The following is a 22,822-nucleotide window of genomic DNA, read 5'->3' on the forward strand; positions in this document are numbered from 1 at the left end:
TTGATCCAATATCAAGTGAACAAGTTAAACCTGCTTCTGCAGGAATGATTCATTATACATCCAAACAGGCAGGAAGGAAGCACTGAGGGTCAGCATCTTGTTTCCAGGAATATCCTGGTTCCCTTTATTGTGGATTAGAGGACTCTCTAATGTAATGAAATGTGCATTGGGAATTTAGTCAGGCCAGAATATTTGGGCAACATTATATAGCCATGGCACCAAGACGAACAGGTACAGAGCTGAACATTGTTTTTCTGGTATAGGGAGTATTTCAGCAGTTTGTACTCTAATCATTTAACAGTTATTTATCTATTGCAAATAAACTTCAAGGAATCCGAGATTACGCATATATTCGTTTTCTACAGCACTGGTAGAGTGTGTGGTACAGTATTAACAAGGGGGACTGTGAAGAACACATCCCAGACGATACTCCAGCATCAATGAGCTGGATTTTCTCTGGGTCTAATTACATACAGGATTGTTTTTGAAACCTTGGTGTCAGAAGAACCCTCCAACCAAGCTAATGTATTCACGGCAGCGCGGCACGGTTTCGTCAGTTTCTTCACACCTACAGTAATGAAGTCTTCTGGCAGAAACCCATTGCCCCTCTGGGTGTTTTTAATTACACTCAGCAGATGCGGTTATTGGTGCTGAAGACAAAACTTGGATCCAGGTCAGAGGAACAGGTGGAAGAAATTACAAGTGCCTGCTAGCTGATTACCCTGGTGTCAGATTGTGTAGCGCTGTCGTGGTGGAGCCCAGTGAGGAGCCGGAATGCACAGCGCTGAGAGCCAGTAGACTGGGTAGTGGTTGACAGGATGCCTTATCCAAGGGAGAGCTAGCGTTTTGACTGGACCCGGGTTCAAAACCCCGCTGCCGATGCTACGTCCTCACTCAGATGGCATATACATGTCAATAGGATCAGTGCTGCCCCCTGCTGGATTGCATGTGTGCATTCGCTGTAGTGGTATTCTCCCCACTTTCTGGCCCCTTTTGTTGTTGAGGCAAAGGGGCTGTGATTGTGTATTAAATATATCAATGTCATAGTAGGCACAGCCAGGGCTGTGGATCTCACAGCTCAATATGATTCTATTGTTCCCTACTTGTTGTCTTTTAAAATGTTGACGTTTTTTATTTTTTCCTCCAGGCATGCATTCCCTTATCCCCTGTTCCCAGCTCTCCCAGCTCAGCAGCCAGTTTGACAAGCCTGCAGGCTCCCCTCACACTGGCCAAGCCCCCTGTCTGGGGCTGCCTGAACAGGGTTGATAAAGACCCAGTTTTTCCAGAATTCCCCGGAGAACAGTCCTCGCTTATCTCAGCGGGGAACAGAGGACATAATAACATGCTGCAGCATGCAAACCCACTGCCTGTGTCACAATGCATAACCATCCCACAGGGTGCAGCCTAGACAGAAAGCCATGGACACAGCCCTGTTACAAACACTGTGCAGGTGGTGTGGGTAGACTGCATATGTGAGGGTTAGGATTAGATGTAGAGTTAGAGGTAGGAGTAGGGATAAAGGTTAGGGTTGCTGGAGGGAAAGGCTTACCGTGTACCCTGGCGCGCAGATGCACTTCCCAGTGATGCTGTCACAGTCAGCCCCATTGTCACAGGCACACAGCTGCTGGCATCCCTCCCCGTAGTATCGCGGTGGGCAGGTCTCGTTGCAGTACAGCCCAGCCCAGCCTGCTGCACATGTGCACTCTCCAGACAGGGGGTGGCAGCTGCAGGAACAACGCAGCACAGTTTAGTGGGGTTACTCACTGTCACTGAATGTGTGCACTGGCCTCTTAGAGCAGAGGTACCCATCCTGTATCTCAATATGATGATTTCTGTCATGTGAATGGACTTCCAGCAGATGAACTGTCAGCTGAGTGTATTCTTATTGTCTGCAAATATATTGCTATGGCAAAAGCCCTACATGTAAATAGTGTTTGTGTGTGTGTGGAATATTGGGTTGGCAGGGAGGGGGTTAAAATCCCCCCTGCCATAATGTAAGAACGTGGCTGGAGACCTAATGGAATGATTGATGGTTAATTAGGCTCCAGCCACATGGCATATAAGTGAAACTCCTTGTTTGGTAGAAGGTGTCTGGGTGGTGTTTAGGACAGTGCTTGTAGTGGTATTGTGTGTCAGTGAAGGCGAATGTCCAGCCTGACCTCAGCACTGTTTTGTTTAACCTTTTATTTTGGCCCTCGTGCTTGTTTATTTGGTTCTTTTGTTTGAGTTAATAAACCGTGTGCACCAGCATTTTAAACTGCAGCTTTTCATGTCTCAGTCTCATTCCTGACGCCGTCCTGCTACAATTGTATTAAAACCTTTCAATCCTCTTGAGTTTTGTATTATATCCATCCCCGACTAGTCAGAAAAGGTTTGTTCATTCCGGCACGCCACCAAAGTAATAACCCCACTATGAAAATATACAATAATGCAATCAATAGCAATATACAATAAATAAAACAAAACCAAAGCAATAAAAACCCCAATGTTTTCTGCAGCGCAGCTTGCACGCTCCTCTGTAATGGAAAAGGTATTTATTTGCAGCTCTTCACCAATCTAATTCAGTAACTGAAGCTCTCTGCTGTGTGCTGGTTTTGTTCTCAGCAGCAGTGCTGGATGTTCGGAGCAGTGTTTCCATACCTGAGCGTGTTCGTGGCGTTGCACGGACAGTGCTTGTTGCACTTGAACCCGTACAGGCCATCTGGACACAGCCTCTCTTGGCAATGAGCTCCTTTGAACCCGGGCTCGCACATGCAGGCTCCGTTAATGTGGTAACACTTTGCCCCATTCAGACAGTCGCACTTCTGGGCACAGTGAAGGCCGTACGTGCCAATAGGACACTCCTCCTGACACCTGGGTTAAAACAGCAGTTCAGATTAAAGACACAAAGGCAAGGACAGAGAAAGGGGGAATGGAAGGAATCATCAACCTCCACTAAAACACTGGCCTTTAAAGAACAGCGAGGCAGTGGCTCCATCTCGCTGCATTTCTTTACATTGGATAGTATTTTAAAATGCAAAGATTACACAAGTTTCTGAGACTGAAGTGCGAAACAAAAACTGCAGAAAATCACCATCCCAAACAAATGTTCCTTATACGATTCTTTGCTTTGCATACACTTTGAAAACCCTGCAATGAAATGATCTTTTAATGTGTTGGTCTTACTTTTAAGATGCCCAGTGAATCACAGCAAGCAAAGTTGAAATTTGCATACATTTTCCGTTTCTGTACCAATAACTTTCACATGGGGCAAAACCCAGAGCACAGGCAAGCTTTTTCACTGTCTGCTGCACGAAGGCTTTCTTGTACTCCAGAATAGAAAAAGCATCACTAAAGCTAATGACAGAATGTCTTTTAAGATGGTAACATCTTGAGCCCCACAGTGTGTAGAGAACAGTGGGGATGGATCAGAGGTAGATATTGTTGGACAGTCTTCACAAGTCCACTCTGTTGCCTCCAGCTGCTCTGCCATGCAGTTAAGTCAGAGCAGTGGAGCCAATGGATGTGTCTGCAATGAGGCACTCATAGACCACAGGTGAGTATAGTTTCACAAGCCAGTTGAAGGCAGCTGCAGTGAAAATTATATTCACATATAATCAGGTTATGTAATTTGTGTAAAAAAAACACACACAATAGCATAAAGAAGTAGAAACATGAAGTAATAATACAAGACAACAAGCTATCACTCATCCATTTGCATCCTTTGAAACTTTACATTTGCAATGTGACTTTCACTAGGCGGTTCAGACAGTAATAGTAATTAATCTAATAAGGGCTACCAAGATTCCTCACAATGGAACCTAAAGACACCCACAGTATGAGTCGGCCACACGGTTAGAAATTCTCTCCTGGAAAATCATCAATCTGATGTGTCCAATAAAGCCATTAGGAGCCAGATAAATAGCTCAATTAAATTACAAAATGGACTAGTTATGTTTCAAGTTGAAATTACATTGGCTTTTGCCTTATCTGGGGGGACTAGCATTATTGTATGAACCGAACACTAACACAATCCAGGAATATTCAAGGCAGGTTAATTTGGTTGTCACTGACAAAATGAATGAGGGCAATTTTACAAAATATTAAACAAAAGACAATGATTTCTCTCGATGGAAAACCTTCCTGGATAATTGTTTTAGCGGTGAAAGGAAGTCTGGCCTCCTTTGTTTAAAATGTCTGTAATATAAATTGTTAGAGAGTCAGTAGAGTTAGATGTCGTTTGAATACATTTCTTTGTTACATTTCCCTCTCTTTTTGATCATGTTGCTACATTTCCCTCTCTTTTTGTTGTCATGTTTCTGAGTGGTTCCGCTCCCACATTGAGTATGATCATTTCTCTTCTACAGCACATCTGTCTTTACCTGACACTGTGCTTTGGATACAGCACCCTAGTGTACTTCATGTACTTACAGTTTTCACCGAGTCATTAAGGAATCAATCAATATAAGGCTGTACCTCATACTGTGTCTCACTGTCTGGTCCAGTGCTTTAGAGGTAAAACAATAACAAAGGAAGGTATAGAATGTGGCCGTGCCCATACCTCTCCCCAGTGTATCCGGCTGTGCAGTCACACTGTCCTGTCACGTGATCACACTGGCCTCCGTTGTGGCAGAGGCAGTCCTGGGTGCAGTTGATACCAAACTTCCCATAAGGGCAGGGCTGGGCGCACACTGAGCCCTGATGGGGAAGGGGAGAGGGGATATACAAAGAGTGCAATGAGTGGCTGTACAGATCACTGACACAACAGTGTGACTCTACAAGTTCCCTGCCCACGTACCATCCAGCCGTCCGGGCAGGAGCACTCTCCAGTGATGTGGTGGCAGATCCCTCCGTTCTGACACGGGCAGCGCAGCTCACACTGGGCCCCGTGACTGCCCGGGGGGCAGCGCTCCTCGCAGCTGGAAAACACAGCCAGCAAGCAGGTGAGAAAGCAGGGCCCTGCACAAAGTTTAGCCAAGAAGATCTGCACAACAAAGAGTTTCCCATGCATTTCCCTCGACCCTACTAAGCATTTTCTATATATTTTATAGTGTGTTGACCTTATCTGTTAGTACTTATCTAGCTAATGCTCATAAGCAAAGCTTCAATTCAGCCAATCCTATTAAAACAAGTGCAGAGCATCCCTGGAAACCAGATGTTTCTAATAATAATTGTCCAGTCTTGTATGCGCCCTATGCTTTTGTATGCTCGACTACAGTCTTCCGTGCTTTCAACATGGTATGCAGAAGCAGACTTTTATAAAGAGACGTCAAACACGAGGAGTGTGTTAGTTTATGGAGTGTCTGATCCACTGGATACTTCATTACATGTGGATGAAGTGCAGTCATTATGCAAATCCATAACTTTAAAACAGTCACAATTCACACAGATACAACTATTGACTGAGTTTCTTAGTTCTCCTCTTTGCAAAGAAAGGGTAAAATATACATAACTATAAAAAAAACCAAGGCAAACATGATCCCTACAGCCAGGTCTGGTTTTAAACGTACTGCTGATTCCTATACAGTGCAGCACCACCCCCACACCAGTATAAATAACCCTGCAATGCACTTACAAGGCTCCGGTGTACCCCGGTGCGCAGCGGCACTCCCCGGTCTCATGGGCACACGTGGCTCCATTCCGACACTGACACTGGAGCTGACAGCCCTTCCCATAGCTCCCGTGGTCACAGGGCTCCTCACACCTCCAGCCCAGGTACCCGTCGGTGCACACACAGGCTCCTGTGATGGGGTTGCACAGGGCTCCATTCTGACACTGACACCGGTTACTGCAGTGCGGGCCCCAGTGATCGCTCTCACAACCTGCAAAGACAGCCCCCGCATCCAGGGTTACATTGCACAGACCGACAGAGGAACGATCTTAATAGACGTGCTGTCCTAATGGAGGTAGATCTTTATATTGTACAGCAGCGTGCACGTTTGTTACAACACCCCATTGCTTCTGTAGTTTTGATTGGTTGTGCACATGAAATCAAACCACTGTAGCTGAACATCTTGGCAAATGAGGGATTATCTAATTTAATTGATGAATTTAATAGGCCACTCATGCAATTCATTTTAAATAGTAAGAGAAAAGGAACACAGAGCCACACATGGTAAAATGCAGGAGACTTTTTAGAAGTTGTTTAAGATGCAAAAAGTGCTCTACCATTTTGACACACGAGTGCCTATTGTTTCTATATCACTGACCGGAAATTGAAATTCACACCCAGAGGTTTTCATGCAGGTACGTATATAAAAGGACAAATGTTGAGGTGCTCTAATACATTTGCACACTACTGTACATTTATTATTTTCAGAGTTATTGATCAAGTCGGTTTGTATGTATTTTAATTGCAATGGCAGGTTCAATCACATCACTTAATTGCTAAACTTCTTGTTAATACATTTCCACTGCATAATTGTCAGTGTCTCTTTTAATAATCTAAACAGCCTCCCTCGAACATGTAAACCAGCTTGAGACGAACGCAATTTGCCTGCTTTCCTATCATGATCGCATTACACTTTCACTATGCCTCACTACACTTTGTGGTTTATCGCCATACACTGCAGTACTGTTCTGTAAGGGTTATAATACTGTGTCGTGTTATTAGCTGAATTTGATGCATTTAAATCCATATTAAACAATAATAAGATAATCCATACAAAGAGTTTTAAATGACGAATCTAGCCCGGACGAGTCCAGTATTCATTAAATAAAGGTTTGAGACGGGGTCCTTTCCAGTGTAGTCTTTCTTTTCAGGCTCCTGGCATGATTAAGTGTTCTTGGCAGCACTAGTCTTACCCCTGGGTTTCCAAGAACAGCATTTAGCTGTTTAACATTGTTTCATATCCCAAATGAATGCAACTTATTGATTTAATAAATGCATTGTTATGCTCCTCAGCTGACACAGGGATGGGATCTCTGCACAAATGATTTCTCAAAAGGTTGATCTGTGCCACGTTGCAGACCTGCAAGCATTAAATCTGCAGGACTCACAATCCATCATGTTGCTTTGCATTGATGAAAAGCTCTATAGTACCTGTACTGTATGTCACAAAAAAAATGCAAAGAATAAGAGAAAAAAAAGATCTTCGATCAAGGGGATTGTTAAACCATTAATCACATTCTGTAAAAGAAAAAACTTAATAATAATAAGCCTTCAATCAGTATTGCAGTCTGCTTCCCGGATGTGAATACTGCTCTTTATCATGGTATATTCAGTAGGTCCCATGGATTATTAACCCCTAATGCAGACACTGTTTCATTTTCACAACTTCCTCGTTCCAATCAGCTCAGCATGGCATGCAATTTGAAGTTTTTAAGCTCCCTAGTCCGAATTCAGATGCTTCAGCATATTTGAGTAAAGCGCATCTTCTACCTTCTAATTTGCTACACGCAGAAAGTTTTCAGGACATTAAATCGTATTTATAAAGAACATCTACAGTCTGAAGTTTTCAAGCTGCCACAGCTGCCTATCCACTACCCAATGACTTAAACAAGTTTCCCATAGCAGAAGCACAGCAGAATGTAGTAAAGCACAGTGAAAGCATGGTAAAGCACAGGTAAGCATTGTAAAGAATAGAGAGGTAGGGTAAATTAATAAACATGTCAAACCAGGGTAAACTATGCTAAATGCACAGTATAACCATGGCAAAAGCATGCAAAAATACCATGGTAAACTTTTATAAGGGCAATAGAGAGAGGATAGCCACAAAACAAATCAATATACCAAAAGGATAATGAACTAATGTATATAAAATACCTGGTTATTAGATGACATTCCCACTCATAAGTGTATTTTATGATAATGCAGCATCGAAAAACCTTAAACTAAAACTTATTTCTGTTTGACCAAGAACCAAGACCGTACTGCTCTGTGTTTAATTTTAAAAAACCTTTTCACTTTCCCTGATCAATACATTTTACAAGGTGCGAAGAAAAGTTCAGAGGTTAATTGAGTCAGTAAACATTTTAAAAAGGTATTTAGAGAGGGAATTAGTTTATCAAAACGCTTCCAACGTGAAGCTATTCAGTCATTAACCTGGTGTCAGCGAGTTAAGAATCTGGAATACAGTGAAGCACAAGGTGTTCCAGATAAAGAGATGGGGTTATTCGTAATTAAATGCAGGTATTACAGCACTACAGTCACGTCACTGATCTCTTAATGAAGATTTCATTTCACTTTAACAGGACTTGACAATACAAGTTAACCAGATCGTGTTCTAATGATCCTTTTAAACTGAAAAATAAAAACAAACTAATAAAGCAAAAAGAGGAGCCCCGGCGACAGAACATACTCCAGCATTGTGCTTTAATGACTGCAGCATCCGAGAGAGTCCGAGTGATGACCGTCTAACAGTTCATTAAAGCCTGCTGTTACACAACCTGTCAATTCACAGTATTAAGAGCCCCAGGTCTCTTGCAAAGCGCCTTGACAGTTATTCCAATGTATGAGTTTATTGATGAGAGTATGTAGCTGCAAGAAAAGATTCTAAAACATCTTTCAAAACCTGATTGTTCTAAATAAAACTTCCAATAATAGGAATAGATTTCGCTGACTCGCTTGAAAACTCCAGAGTAAAGTATTGTGCAGCTTTCATCTGTGCTGCTGTGCACTGTGAGCAGAACTTTCCATACAGCGCAGCTTTTTCAAACGTCAGCAGAGGCTATTAAAAAGAACAATCAGAGTATTATGGACAAAAAAAAAAAAAGATAGATGTTAAAAATGGATGTTTTTCATTAACTTAAAAATAAATAAACTTGTCTGGATGTCATTTGCAGCCAGAGCCCTCCTTTCTGATAGATGGCACTTTCTCGTAACATTATTAAAGACACAGTGTGCATTCCATTGGAGAAGGTGTTCTATTAAACTTGCCTCCTGTTGGTTACAGCACCGAGCCATGAGTCATGTATTTTAATTACGGTTCTAGAGAGCAGAATATAGTGACTGAAGCCCCACTTGAGGTTGCTATAGTACAGTATACTACACAGACATACCACCCTGAACGTCCTTCAAAATGTTGCACTGTCCAAATGACCTTTTCCTGATGAACAAAACTGTGAAATAAAAAAAATGTGTCACTCTGCAGACTACAGAAATAGATTCTTCAACGTTTCAAAGCTTTAAAGCCCAGATCAAACAACAATGGATTAAGCCAGTAAGTTCCAAGGTGTTAGGAGGCACAGTCACCTTGACAGAGCATTTCAAAATCCACTCTCTAAGACTAGACCAGGAATGTGTAAAACCGAGTTCTTAGAATAAAAAGTGAAACCTGCAGTCAAGCTTGGGTTAAGTCTAAGCAGACTCGTCTGTGACTTGTACAAGTAAACGAGAGACTTGACTCAATACATAACAGTGCCAGAAAGTGTCCAGCAAGCCACGGCCTACCTGCCTGCCTGCCTGCCTGCCTGCCTGTCTGCCTGTCTGCCTGTCTGCCTGTCTGCCTGCCTGCCTGCCAGCCTGCCTGCCTGCCTGCCTGCCTGCCTGCCTGCCTACCAAACCGACCTAATCAGCACATTGTCAAGTAGCCACTGGATGCCTCACTGTTTTATCTAATAAATAATTCCTCCAAATCGGCCTTCTGTGAAACAAGGAGGACACAATGATGAACACATGCACGTCAACGAAACCTACAGCAATCTACCAGTGCAACACTTGAGGGAGTTAACACGAAAGTAAATACAGCAGTATCTGCTTTTTAGTTTTTTTATTTGTTTTTTTTTAAATCCCGTCGGGTCAGTCACAGCTAACGACGGTGACTCCGGCGACAATGTCAAACGAATAAAACACACACCCCCACACGCGCCTCTTCATTTGTGTCGATTGATTTCCTTTTTTTAATTAATAAATTCTAATTATGATGCAGCAAATTTAGCCAGCAGCTAAAAGCGGGTCGATAGGAGGGGATTGATTTGAGCAGGGGAATTATCCAGATGTTTGACGCCATTGATTTCCTGTTGGGAGCATATTTTGAAAAACACGCAGGCCTCTCCTCTTTCTGACTGCCTCTGCTGGTCCTGAGCTGGGAATTATTCCTATGGAGAGTGACCATTTAATCAGGGAACATGCATAAAGTGTATTCACAACCAAGAGGCTGTGTGTAGCTCGATATCACTGTTATACACGCTGGCAGCACACTCTGGACATTACAGACCATTTACCATATTTCATTTTCTCAAGGTGTGCTGGAATTACTGCTATTAGAGCATCGAGCCACCGAGTGACGCTTTGTGAGATTCCAGATTCCAATATTGGTCACCCATGTCACTGTGTGCTTGACAAACTTCCCTTTAGACATGAAAGTAAATAAAAAAAGGATGCCTGCTGCCCCATCACTCTCTCAAGTTTTTTGGGGACACATCCAGCCTGATTTAAAACTGTTGTAAACTGCTCAAAACCTGGGTAAAATGTAACACAGCACAATCACACAGCACAACACAAATCGAGAATGCAATTGTTCTTATTGTAAATTAATTGTAAATAAATCCATCGCTTCAGAATCCAATATAAAAAAAGAGAGGAAGCACGACGATTCTCAAAATGATACACGACTGGCAAAAACAAACTGCGTGATTCATGCATGCCAGGCACAGTGCCACCAAAAAAAGGGAGTGAAGAGTATGTTTAACATTTCAGTCTTTTAATATACAATTCATATTGAAGTCTCTGCTGCCCGGGGAATATTTTTCTTTCATCGTGGACAGCTGAAGTTGATACCTCCACGCTGTCAGGGGTCCCTCCCCGTACTGTATCATCGCTGTGCGAGACCTTGACTGTCAGTGTCTCCATCGTCACAAAGGGAATAATTCAGCGTGGAGCTGGGGGGCCAGAGTGACTCCAGCAGTGGCGTTTCCCTGTGTGTGACAGCGTGGGTTAACAGTGGCAGGGAAACAGAGGCAGGTGCCAGGAGATAAGTGCTTTAAGGTGCTTAAATGAGAGGCACATTATTCTTGTCATGAATTCTCTAATGGTCACTTAGCGATTCCTGCATTAAGACATCCCGAAGTTTATTGGAAGTCTATTACTGTGCATATGAAATGCGGCAGCGACAGAGTGGAACCCCCATATTCTCACGAACAAAAGGGGGATCCTCCCTCTGCTATAAAAGAGGAGGTGTGAGTTTAATTGAATGTTAACAAGCTTCGAATACACAATCATGGTCATTAAGCCTACTATTTTTAGACAAAAGGAAACATGCAGGGACAGCTATTTTGCATATCAGTGGTACTTCTCATTATGGAAACTGGCACCCTGCATTATTCAATATAACTTCCATATTCATTTCTAATGATCCGGCATCAAGGGGGAGGGGGTGAGATGAATATAATGATCGGAGGCCATTTCTAATAATGTCTGTGGCAGCGGTGCTGCTGCTGCTGGGCACTCAAGGACTGACAAACTTTTCACCAGCTGAAAATCCAGAGCAGGGTGTTTCCGTCAGCAGAAAAGAGACTGCCTGCTGACACCACCGCTCACATCTGCGGCCGAAGGGAAGATGGATTAACTGCCTAAGCAAATTGACTCCCTTCAGCTGGCAGATTAGCCTGCGCTCCTGTCAGCATCCCATGCGGAGCCCCGGTTACACCGTGGAATACAGAGGAGCACCGCTTCGTGAAGGTGACAGCCAGGTAGCAGGATGCAGGCTATTTTTAGCACCAAATATTTGGGATTTTCTCCAAGCGCATTGTTTTCCAAGATCTCCGCATGAGGCCCCCAGCTCCGCGGCACCATTCTGGATGAAGGTCCATTAGGCCAGCAGATTCCCCCTGGCGTCGTCTGTCGATGGCACTCTGCAGCCAGACAGTCAAGGTGTGCCCTTCAAGGGCAGAGCGGAACATTTGGTGCCCCCTCCCTCAAAGATGCCCATTCTGCTTGGCCGCTTGGCTGACACACTTTAAGAGGGCCGTGAAATAGGCTCTGGATACCGTAAAGTTTCAAATCAACTGCTTTGCCTGAATAAACACTTGGTTTGGACTGTGATAACTACAGTAATTACACTGGAAGAGTTACACTGCAATTCCACATTTAGGTGTGCAAAAACTACACTAGAATAGCCATGGAAGGTTGCTAATAAAATGTTACTGACATGAACGCTGTCTTTGTCATTGCACTGGATGAGAACAGTTCTCACTCCTGGAAGCTTCATCAGGGATATTTTCATTGTTTACATTGTTTATGAATATAACAACAAAAATGTTTTTTTGTATCATGCTGATGTCTTTAAATAACCTAATCACCATAGTCTGATAATAAATAACAGTGCTACTTTTTTATGGAGCAAATAATAAATTATGTCAACAAGATTTTACTAAAATATAAACTTTTCCACAACAACAAACCAAAACCAGAAAGAAAATAGGATGGCAGCACACTCTGGACATTAGGATGAAGGTGTTTCTTTTCTATGCTATGAAGTAGTACGAAAACTCAAGTGTGATGTTACATAGACTTTTACTGCAAAGGGGTTCGGTCAGTGCCTGTAACAAATTTGTACAATGTACCGCTCTGACAACTAGCAGCCCTCCTTGCGGTACAGTAATTGCCTTTTAATGATCTTGCATTAATGCAAATTTGATTCATCAGGAAATAAATCTTGCAAGGAGTTTATGACTCTCTCCAGGTAGCTCTCCTCCTGCTAACAGTATGAATATGAATCCTGCCTGTGAGAAGCAGGGCTGTTTACTGAGCTGTCAGGCCTGGCCTCAGATAGGCAAGGGCCATGGAAAACAACAACAAAGCCAAGAGCCTGCAGGCAAGCCACCCTCGCCTGACCCTGGTACTGCTCACTGAGATCACTGCAAGTGCTCTTCATTTGCAGATCTTAGTTCTTAATTCCTTTCAGTTTTTTTTCTAGCCCATTCAGATGGCCTTTCAGCTGGTTTTTTTCTTCTGTGACTTCTCTTGTCAAGCAAATCGGATGATTTTTTTTATTTACAAAGGGAATTACGTGATGTGCACTGATAGGATTGGGCGATCCCATTTTACAATCATTTGTACGGCGTATTACTCTGATTGTTCATTGCTTACATTTCATTAAAGAAAACAAAACAGATATAAAATCAGACAAGCTTTAAGAATAAAGTTTTGCCATTTGTCTTTCCTGTTTTTCACGTTTCTTTTAAAACGGCGCTCGCAGAGTGTAACGTTGTTTCCACATGGGCGCTGCCCTCCCAGGTGTCACAGGCTGTCAGACAGCCAGCCCGGCTCCAGAACCCCCAGACACTGCCTCGTCCTGCACAGGCAGCCCAGCTGGTGAAGCAGTGAGGCACATCCACTGACCTGCTCACAGGCCTCGCGCTCATTCAGCTTCTCAGAGAGAGAAGGGGAGACAGGGAGACACAGCCCTGAAGAAAAGTGCAGATGGGTTTTGCTAAAAATAAGATTCGGGTCTATCTAACCCAATGTGGGCCAATTTTTTCATCATAAAACATATGGGCTCAAGAACACATTCACATCAAATTAAAAATGATGTTTATTTATGTAATTATTTAGTTATTTTGTATTGGCTGTAACAGTAGCGGTGTCTTTGTCCTTTCATAAAGACCTTGATGATCCTGGCCCGTTGTGTTTTCTAAGCTACTTGTTTTTCTGTGGAAATGGAGTGGACCCGCTGCCTTACTGATGACGCTCCCTGTGTGTGTGTGTGCGAGCGCGCGTGCGTGCGTGTGGTGTGCGTGTGCGTGTGTGTGTGTTTGTGCGTGTGTGTGTGTGTGTGTAGGGAGATCCTCACACACACTCTGTATCTGATCTCTGGAAGCACCAGTTCCAGTTAGACAGCTGTCTCATGGAGTTAGCAAGCGCCTACACTACTAAGGGCTGCAGAGTGGGCTGCACTGCAGAAAACTCAATAGCAGGAAAACAAAGGACAGCTTTGGTCAATACAATCAGGGAATTTTTCTACCAGATACTTCTTATTAGACACATGCTGGACTGCACACACAACTCCACTGTGCTGCAGCTCAGACCCAGGGCCACGCTAGTTAAAGATTGTACTTTTTCACATGTTGATGCTTAATAACTCCAGAGACAAGGATTCATTTTAAAACGACAACGTTGTTTCTTTCTGCTTTAATAAATATTATATTTAAATCGTGAAACATCTTGAAATTATTTTTGAAATACACAAAATAAGATTTTTTTTTTTTTACCGTGAATAAAATATAGCCCGACTTTTGAGTGTTTAACCTTATAGATGATATACTTATATGACTAGCATACTAATTATTTTGTATTTCAATCCATTATGACAGAGCTGTACCCCAAGATGACTTCATTTCACGCAGGGATGCTGGCTGTGTTGACAGACACCCACGGTCCTTGATCATAATGACTGTTGTGTATTTCCTCTTGAATTAGGAAGGGCGTTCAAAAGGTCAGCCATTTTAAAAGCAAGTTACTGTTGATAAATTAACGTTCTGAATGTTCTCTTGTTTCCCTCCTTCTCAACACACTCCGGGTATGAATTATTCCTACATTTTCAGAAGTCGATCATATAAAACACACTGTATTCCGACAGGCTCTGAAAGAGATCCATTCACAGGAGCGCCAGTGACATGGGAAGACGCTTCCCCGACAGCCACGAAATGAAACGCTTTGAAAATGAATTGGAAGCTCGGAGATGGAAGGCTGTTCCTCAACTCTTAATGGATCATTTGTCTTAACATCGCTCCTGACATTACAAATAGAAATGGAAGGACAATGACAATTAGTGGTTCCATTCATAAAGCATTCGCTTCCCCTCCCAGTCAAGCAGACTGTCATTACCATGCACTGCATTCACTTTCTTTGAAATAAACTATTTACAAACGACATGTGCCTCTTTTTTAATAGGAGGGCTAAAGGGTAAAGTCAGTGCTTGACTATAAATATGGTTGTGCATACAATTCATAAAAGGGTGACATTAACACAGGCAGACAGATTAACTCCACGAATCTCCTTATATTCCGATAAACTAACCACTAGTCAAGTGGTTCTCTAGATGCATGTACAAATGTGTGACGTGCAAAAAGTACGCAGAGAGATCAGTGGATTACACAGATTAAATCCAATGCTTTTCACCACTATAGTTTGCACTGTTATTTTTTTGTTGCTCGCGTAACACTAACCTGAGATCATGTCACAACAGGCCTTCGCTCGCGTGTAAGACACTGAACTTAATTTAATTGTGAAGCTTTTAAAAGTCTGCATTAACGTAATGAAACAAGGCAAAGGAAAGTTGTTTATCTTGACCTCGGGGATTGATTATCTGAGCTCTGCTCGGGAAATGGCTTTTATTTGAACCTCATCGGTTTAATCAGGGGTCAGCATCACATTGATCTCCGAGGCAATTTCATTTTAAAAAGTCTCCACCTGAGGTCCTTTTGTTTTCACAGATTCTAATTTGGAATAGGCTAACTTCAAAGTGCTGTATCTTTCTTTCACCTAATCCCTGTGCATGCAGAGCATATCCTATCCAAATAGATTGAATCCACCTGACAGCCTTGCATCTACCCCTGTATTTTAACATTGAAGCAGAAAGAATCTAAAATCTTTCTGACCCAGCACAATAAACCGGACATAAACTGACAGACGTTACTGTCAATAGAACTGGTCCTTTTATATCGACAGTGAACTGTTTAGATACTGTCTGAACAGCCCCTGGATTTACTGCTGTTATAAAACCACTGCTCCTAAATCCTACTGTAAAAACTTTTGAACACTATAGCAGGGTACTAAGTGTGTAGAGCAGTGAGCCATCCGTCTGAATGAAACTGCAGCTGCAGATCATGTAATACAAAATGATTCAGCTCCTGCCTGTGTTAGTCCCCCCCCCACCCCCTCTGTTTCCTTCTAGATCTCTAATTACTCAGTAGTTGATCTATCCATTAAATGCCATTAATAATGTATTAACAGACTCTACTCCAAACATCCTTCTTCAGTTCACTGTGATTCACAGGCACTGTAGATTTCCTCAGCCTCACATTATCTCATTAACAGGAAAGAGTAATTAGTAATTCTAATCCCCAAATATAGTGTCTAAAATAATGTAGGGACATGTATGGCTTCTTGAAAGCCACTTTACTTGAAGAATAATCTGTTTACAGTTTTTAATATACAGATAATATACAGCTTACCTAGTATCCTCCCCAGCTGCCTTCAGAGGTTTTACTAGATGTCTATAGGTGGGAGCTAGATCACATTTGCAATCAGCAGGTCCCAGGCACACATGGGACAATCTACAGCAGTTAAGAAACAATTGGCATGGTAACATAATCTAATGAGCACAAGTTAGCAAACAATAGGCCTAGAACTCTACAAGCACATACACTATCAAAGGTTCACAGAAGAAGTCTAAACTTGGCTAGAATTCAAATAAACATAAAACAAAAATAATACAATTTACCTGGTGACCACAGCTATTTCTAGCTCCAGCACTGTCCTGTCCCTTGATTATCAGGCTCTGGCTTTGGGCACATATCTGTTCCTCCAGTTTAATACTATAATCCCTCAAGTACTGGTGGTCTTTGTATTCTTGTGACCCCAGTGCTGAGGAATAACCGCTCTCCCCATGCTATAGACCCAGCTGCTTTAAAGGGTTCTGCCCCAAATATAAAAACACATCGCTTGAGTACCGGACATACAGTATAAAAACACATCGCTTGAGTACCGGGCATACAGTATAAAAACACATCGCTTGAGTACCGGGCATACAGTATAAAAACACACCGCTTGAGTACCGGGCATACAGTATAAAAACACATCGCTTGAGTACCGGGCATACAGTATAAAAACACACCACTTGAGTACCGGGCATACAGTATAAAAACACATCGCTTGAGTACCGGGCATACAGTATAAAAACACATCGCTTGAGTACCGGGCATACAGTATAAAAACACATCGCTTGAGTACCGGGCATACAGTATAAAAACACACCGCTTGAGTACCGGGCATACAGTATAAAAACACATCGCTTGAGTACCGGGCATACAGTATAAAAACACACCGCTTGAGTACCGGGCATACAGTATAAAAACACATCGCTTGAGTACCGGGCATACAGTATAAAAACACACCGCTTGAGTACCGGGCATACAGTATAAAAACACACCGTTTGAGTACAGGGCATACAGTATAAAAACACATCGCTTGAGTACCGGGCATACAGTATAAAAACACACCGCTTGAGTACCGGGCATACAGTATAAAAACACACCGTTTGAGTACAGGGCACAGGGTACAGTAGTTGCCTACAGTGTGTACACGTTTCATTGAAGTTTGTTTTTACTGTACTAAACAAAAGAAAAAGTAAGCCTGCATCAATGTTTCAACGGCAGTTAATTGGCCTTGGCAGGGCTGCAAGTTAATTCGTCAGCAATCTGGGAATTCGATGAGGAGCAGTGTTGAATCGATATCCCGCAGGACAGCTTGTAATCACTGTAAAGCTCAAATTAAATCCAGGGTTGGATATCATGAGATCACAGGTGCAGCCTTGGTTCTGCAAGAGACTGCTAATACGCTCCCTTGTTTGCACCATCAAGGACACTGCAATGAGGCGGGAGGGAAAACTGAATAATAATGTATTACAAAGTGTCAGGCATACAGACAGCGTGCTTGCACTGGCATTGTGTGATCAAACAGTTTATTGATGACACAAGCATGGTCAATGAATACAAATCATAAAAAAGGATTGGGGAATTCTGAAGAGCATCCCATAGGTGTTCAGTTAGACCGTGCGATCGCATCTGGTGCTGCTCACTGCTGTGCCTTGTATTTGTATTGACATTAAGCCATTTTCCATGAGCAATAACATACCCCGGACTTTTCAGGGAGCTGAATGTGCACTTTTGTATAGAAACGTAACAGGAGGGCAGAGTGACATCACTGTGTTCCAATACAGTGCCAATGCAGAGGATCATATTGTTCTGAATTGGAATCACCTGTAAAAACCACCCAATAAAGAGCAGCTTTCCTTTTTATTTTTTATATGAAATGAATTGCTTTGCATGGTGAAGACACCTGCTGTGACAATCACTTCCAAGTTTTAACTGCGAGTGGTGAAGGGCATGTTTCTATAGCAATGCTCGTCACCTTCCTGGTACTGCACATATGTGTCACCATCGAAGGAGGCGACGGTTTAAGCATTGGGAGAATGAGATGTCCTGGAGAATAACTATGTGAGCCTGTCTTGATTCAAGTGAACACATTACCATACTGATGAAATCACAGCCACAGACTGCAGTATAATGCAGAATTTTGGGCAGAGTAACTACCAGACAGGTTCACAGTATTGAATGCAGCACACTCTGTGGGTGTTGTGGAATACTATTTAGAAGTTACTGAGTTAAAGGTGGTCTAGAAAGAGTGCATGAATCTGCCTTTTGCTTGGTGTGCGGGAAACCTTTTTAAACAAGGTCCCCTCGCTTCCCCTCGCTTGACTAGCAGAGCGCCCCACACAGCGTGTTGCAATTTCAATGCTGGCCTATACACTATTTAACAAACAGAGCAGTTTCTTGCATTTGGGTTGTAGGTACTGCCTCATTTTTAAAAACCTTACTAATGAACAGCAGGGGCCCAGGGAGGCTTCACGAGCAGTTCCAGGCATCATTAAACAGCCCAACGCGATGCATTAGAAAGGTAATGTACTGATTTATTTAACCAATTAATGTAAAACAAATCACCCTACACTGGGACTACCTAGCTTCTTGCTCCAAGGAAATAGTCTTCTGCACACACACACAAACACACACACACACAAACACACACACACAGAAGACATATTACTATCAGACTTCATCTGCATAGCAATCATGTATATTTACACACACACACAGAACAAATATTACTATCAGACTTGAAAAGGAATGATAATTCACACATCTCCTTGAAAGAGAAGACCTTTCAAAATATAAATATTTGTGATGCCCCCCCCAACCCCTCAGCCCCCCCCCCCCCGATTTTTTCTGCATCCGTAATATAGTGTTTGCAGTTAAGCTTGAGAATGTTTTTTTTTTCTTTATCAGAAAGAAGGACCTTCAGGCATATCTCGTATATGTCAAGACAAATGAACTGCATAGAGTTTATAAATGATACAGTGGACCGAGGGACTGACCTGCATTTAAAAATGTTATCAGCAAACTATTATGCATTTACAGTCAGCTCCTTCAAAGGCAGAATGAAATAGCTTCTGCCAGCTTAGCTCTTTTAGCCTGCAGTTAAAATCAACTCACACACACACACGCACACGCACACACACACACACACACACACATGCACACACACACACACTGAGACATGCACACACACACTCACACACACTGACACATGCACACACACTCAGACATGCACACACTCACACACACAGAGAAGGTCAAACCAGTGCAGGATGAAAAGAAAAGGGTCAGCCGGTCGACAGTAATTATGTGTCACCGGGATAATGATTGATGCCTGTGAAGCTAAAGGTTTAAGAACTTTATTTGCAAGGTGTTTAAAATTCAGAATTCCCCTCCTGAGGGAGATACACTAAGGGCAAGTGCAGTATATTGAGGAGGATGCCTAAGGGATACCATGAATGAGGATGGACCAATTATTTAACATTAAGACTCCCAAAACTTGTTGTATAAAAGACTTTACTCTGCGTGCTAATTAATAGAACTGTAACAGTAAACACACTAATTAAAGTGATTGGTTAAGAGGTGGGGAGTTAAGAGGGGTGGTTAAAAGAGCCTGTGCTGTGCAATCTGATTCATTGAAACAAACCCACAGCGCTACAGTGGTAATGCATTTCATTTACTACAGCCTCCGCTCAAGAAACCACTCCCAATGCAAAGTGGAACTGAAACCTGAATGCAAAAACATTACCAAACTACACTGAAGTAATTCAGGCCAATGTCACTTGCAGTTTGAGATTAAGAAAGGCTGGTTTAATCTTGCAATGGCACAGAGGTAAGTTAAAAACCAGGGACATGCACATCTGAAATGACCAGGTGGGCTGAAGTCAATCAATAGAGAGAAGCAGGCAGGTTGCAAGGACTGAGCTGTGAGCGTGCCGTCACTAAAGCAGCTGAAGTTAAAAGCGCAGTCCTTGATTACCACTTCACTTTGTGAGGCGTCCAAGTGAATTACTGTTCAGTAAGCTGTTTCTTATCTGGGGGAAAAACAAGATGAAAAAGCAAAAAGACACTGAGTTCAGCCAGAATCGCCCTTGATTTGAAACTAGGACGTAGGTCAATAGCCAATAAACGCTACTCTATTGTTTCAGTGCGAAATGCGAATTGTGCTGCAGGTTAGCAGTGTGAAATCAAAGGGATGCCTGCAGGCTATGGCAGATGTACAGCAGCATGCAGTAAAACACAGGTACCTATAGTGCTGAGCCTGGCTTGACGGGGCGCGCTTCACTGTTCAGCAATCTGCACCATTACCTAGTCCTGTGTGGCACTCCCGGCATTGTTAGCAAAAGGGGAACTATCTGGCAAAATGTATTTTTTTAATAAACAGATTTAGGTCACAAACAGCAAAAGGGGGCCATTAGCGTATTCACAAAGCATGCATACATATATATATACACACACACACACACACACAGAGGACTGCAATGCATTTACTGAGACGCTAATATTAAATGAATACAGCGCTTTAGATAACCTGCAGGATATTTATAAACTGAAATGCTAGCTTTCAGTACACTTCAGAATAAAATAACTGGTGTCAACCCTAAAGACAGTTAGTATCCTGTAACAGCGAAACACACTTAAACGAACGAGAAGAACATTAACACTGGCACAGCGAGAACTTACATTTAGAATAAAAAATTTAAAAAAAATCAGTCCAGATGCAGCATTTACAAAAGGAAACAGGGCGGATTTCATTTCGAAATGGACTCACGTTCCTCATTTTATAGATGAAAACTCATAAATGAAAATCACTGGACCCTTGCCCAGTATGGAAATAAAAGTTATGAATAATATTTCTATCTCAATCACAACCCTCTGTTTTAATCATGTGAATGAGCAGGATACACTGCGTCTCTCCAACAGAAAAGCTTTGCTTCTATTTATGGTTGTTCATAATAATCAATATGGTAAACAAACAGACTCTTTGCCATGATTTCTCTGTGTTGAGCCACCCTGCTTACGATGGAGATCCTGGTAAATGATACTAAAGTTATACGCGCATCGTGAACTTTTACATAGGAATCGAAGGAATCAACCACTGTGTGTGCAGAATTCTAGTACAAATAAACTTTGATGCAGCTTTGATTTGGGACTTTTCACATAACCTAAGACTGTTTTAAGGAATATTTTTTAAAAATGTTTTTCTTTAAAAACATTCTCTTTAAAAATGAGAATAAACTAATAAACCATCTGTCAAACGGTGGTGAAAAAAGATCAAATGAATTGATTTAATTTATTAAAAGTGAATTTAAAAAAAAAAAACATCTCTACATATTCCTTAAAACAGTCCTTAATTTTGAGAATATGGCCCTTCATGTTGCTAAAACCTGTAAAACCTGTTTTTCACAGCAGATATTGTATATGCGCACAAACTTAGCAATATATCTTCAAACTATTAAAAGAAAAAAGAAACAAATAAATGAAATAAAGGATCAAATGATTTAAAAAAAAAAACAACTGCAAGAAGCATCACCCATCACATTATGAAAATGTTTTCATGACAAAAGCAAAGCTCACTGTACCGGAAAGTTCCATTATACCTTCTGACAAATCAAAACCATTTTAATAAGAGAAGGAATGCAGGACACTATGAATTAGTCATTTAGAATCTAGCTGTGCATTCGGCCAAACCACAAAACCAATCCTGAATTAGCAACGGAACCCGACCAGGCTGGGGAGCTGGGCTGAAGTGAAGTTGTTTTGTTGACTTGTTCTACTTTAAGGAATATTAATGGCAAGTCAATACTTCACTAGCAGTGTCCATCCTCAACACACACTCTTTATTTAGCTTATTGCTTAACAAATTTGTTTGACCTCAGGATCTTTTTACCTTTGTCTTTTCCCAAGACAGCAATAAAAGCACAGAAACAAGCCCTGGAGGAGGGCAAGAGCAATCACTCTACAGGGTCGGACAGCTATTTGTTTCTGCTATGCATCGATTACTCTGACCGCCAAGATGAAACTATGCTCCTAATAATGATAAAGGCTACTCCAGTGGATCTGAACTACTCTAACCAAGTGCTGGTGGACAGACCACCCCCCACCTCCCCCCGCATCCATATTCATCAGATAGTTTATAGCAGAGCGTGGTTTCTTCCAAAAGAATTAAGCATGAAGCACAAGCAGCCAGCAACAGGATCCTCAGTGAAGAATGTCCAAAACTATTTCATTGCAACTGGATAAGTGCGTTTCAAGGTAATGTAAAACTCTTTCAGAGTTGCATGCTCAGCGGGGCATTAGAAGAAACTTGTCTTTCTTTTACAGGCATATCTAAACAACAGCTCTCATATACTGTGAGCATGTATCTGTATTTCGCTACATAATGGATCTATTTTCTTACAAGAACGGTTGTTCTTTTATTTCAATATCAGAATAGCATTAATGCTTCAAGGTCGGCTGGTCATATAGCAGAACCACTTCATTAAGTTGATCAGGGGTTTTACTTGTACAAACAGGCAGTGACGGACAATCACAAAAACTGTGCACACTCTGACTCAATTATGTCTGACTCACTCTGCCTCAATTATATATTTAAGGCAAAATGGTTGTATTAAAACAGTACATTTAGCAGCTTCCCCAAGATTTTCCCATGGCTATGCACTATGCAGAGTTTAGCATGGTTAGCCATGTTTTTAAATGTGCTTTACCATACCTCTCTGGGAATTCTAATGTTCAGCAGTGCTTTGTT

The 22,822-nt window shown here is 42.0% G+C and overlaps 1 protein-coding gene across 6 annotated transcripts in view; it reads right to left on the bottom strand.

The window, feature by feature from the left end:
- The window catches only part of LOC117428143 (multiple epidermal growth factor-like domains protein 11), a 79,435-nt gene that overhangs the window by 22,803 nt on the left and 33,810 nt on the right, over positions 1-22,822 (bottom strand). For all 6 annotated transcript variants that reach the window (XM_058995447.1, XM_058995446.1, XM_058995445.1 and 3 more), the window contains 5 exons: positions 5,555-5,801; positions 4,778-4,898; positions 4,541-4,677; positions 2,641-2,853; positions 1,550-1,724 (listed from right to left, as the gene is read on the bottom strand). In XM_058995447.1, coding sequence (XP_058851430.1) covers positions 1,550-1,724; positions 2,641-2,853; positions 4,541-4,677; positions 4,778-4,898; positions 5,555-5,801 — 893 coding nt within the window. The remainder of the gene's footprint in view (positions 1-1,549; positions 1,725-2,640; positions 2,854-4,540; positions 4,678-4,777; positions 4,899-5,554; positions 5,802-22,822) is intronic.

Source organism: Acipenser ruthenus, chromosome 21 (assembly GCF_902713425.1).
Source record: "Acipenser ruthenus chromosome 21, fAciRut3.2 maternal haplotype, whole genome shotgun sequence".
Classification (NCBI taxonomy): Eukaryota; Metazoa; Chordata; class Actinopteri; order Acipenseriformes; family Acipenseridae; genus Acipenser; species Acipenser ruthenus.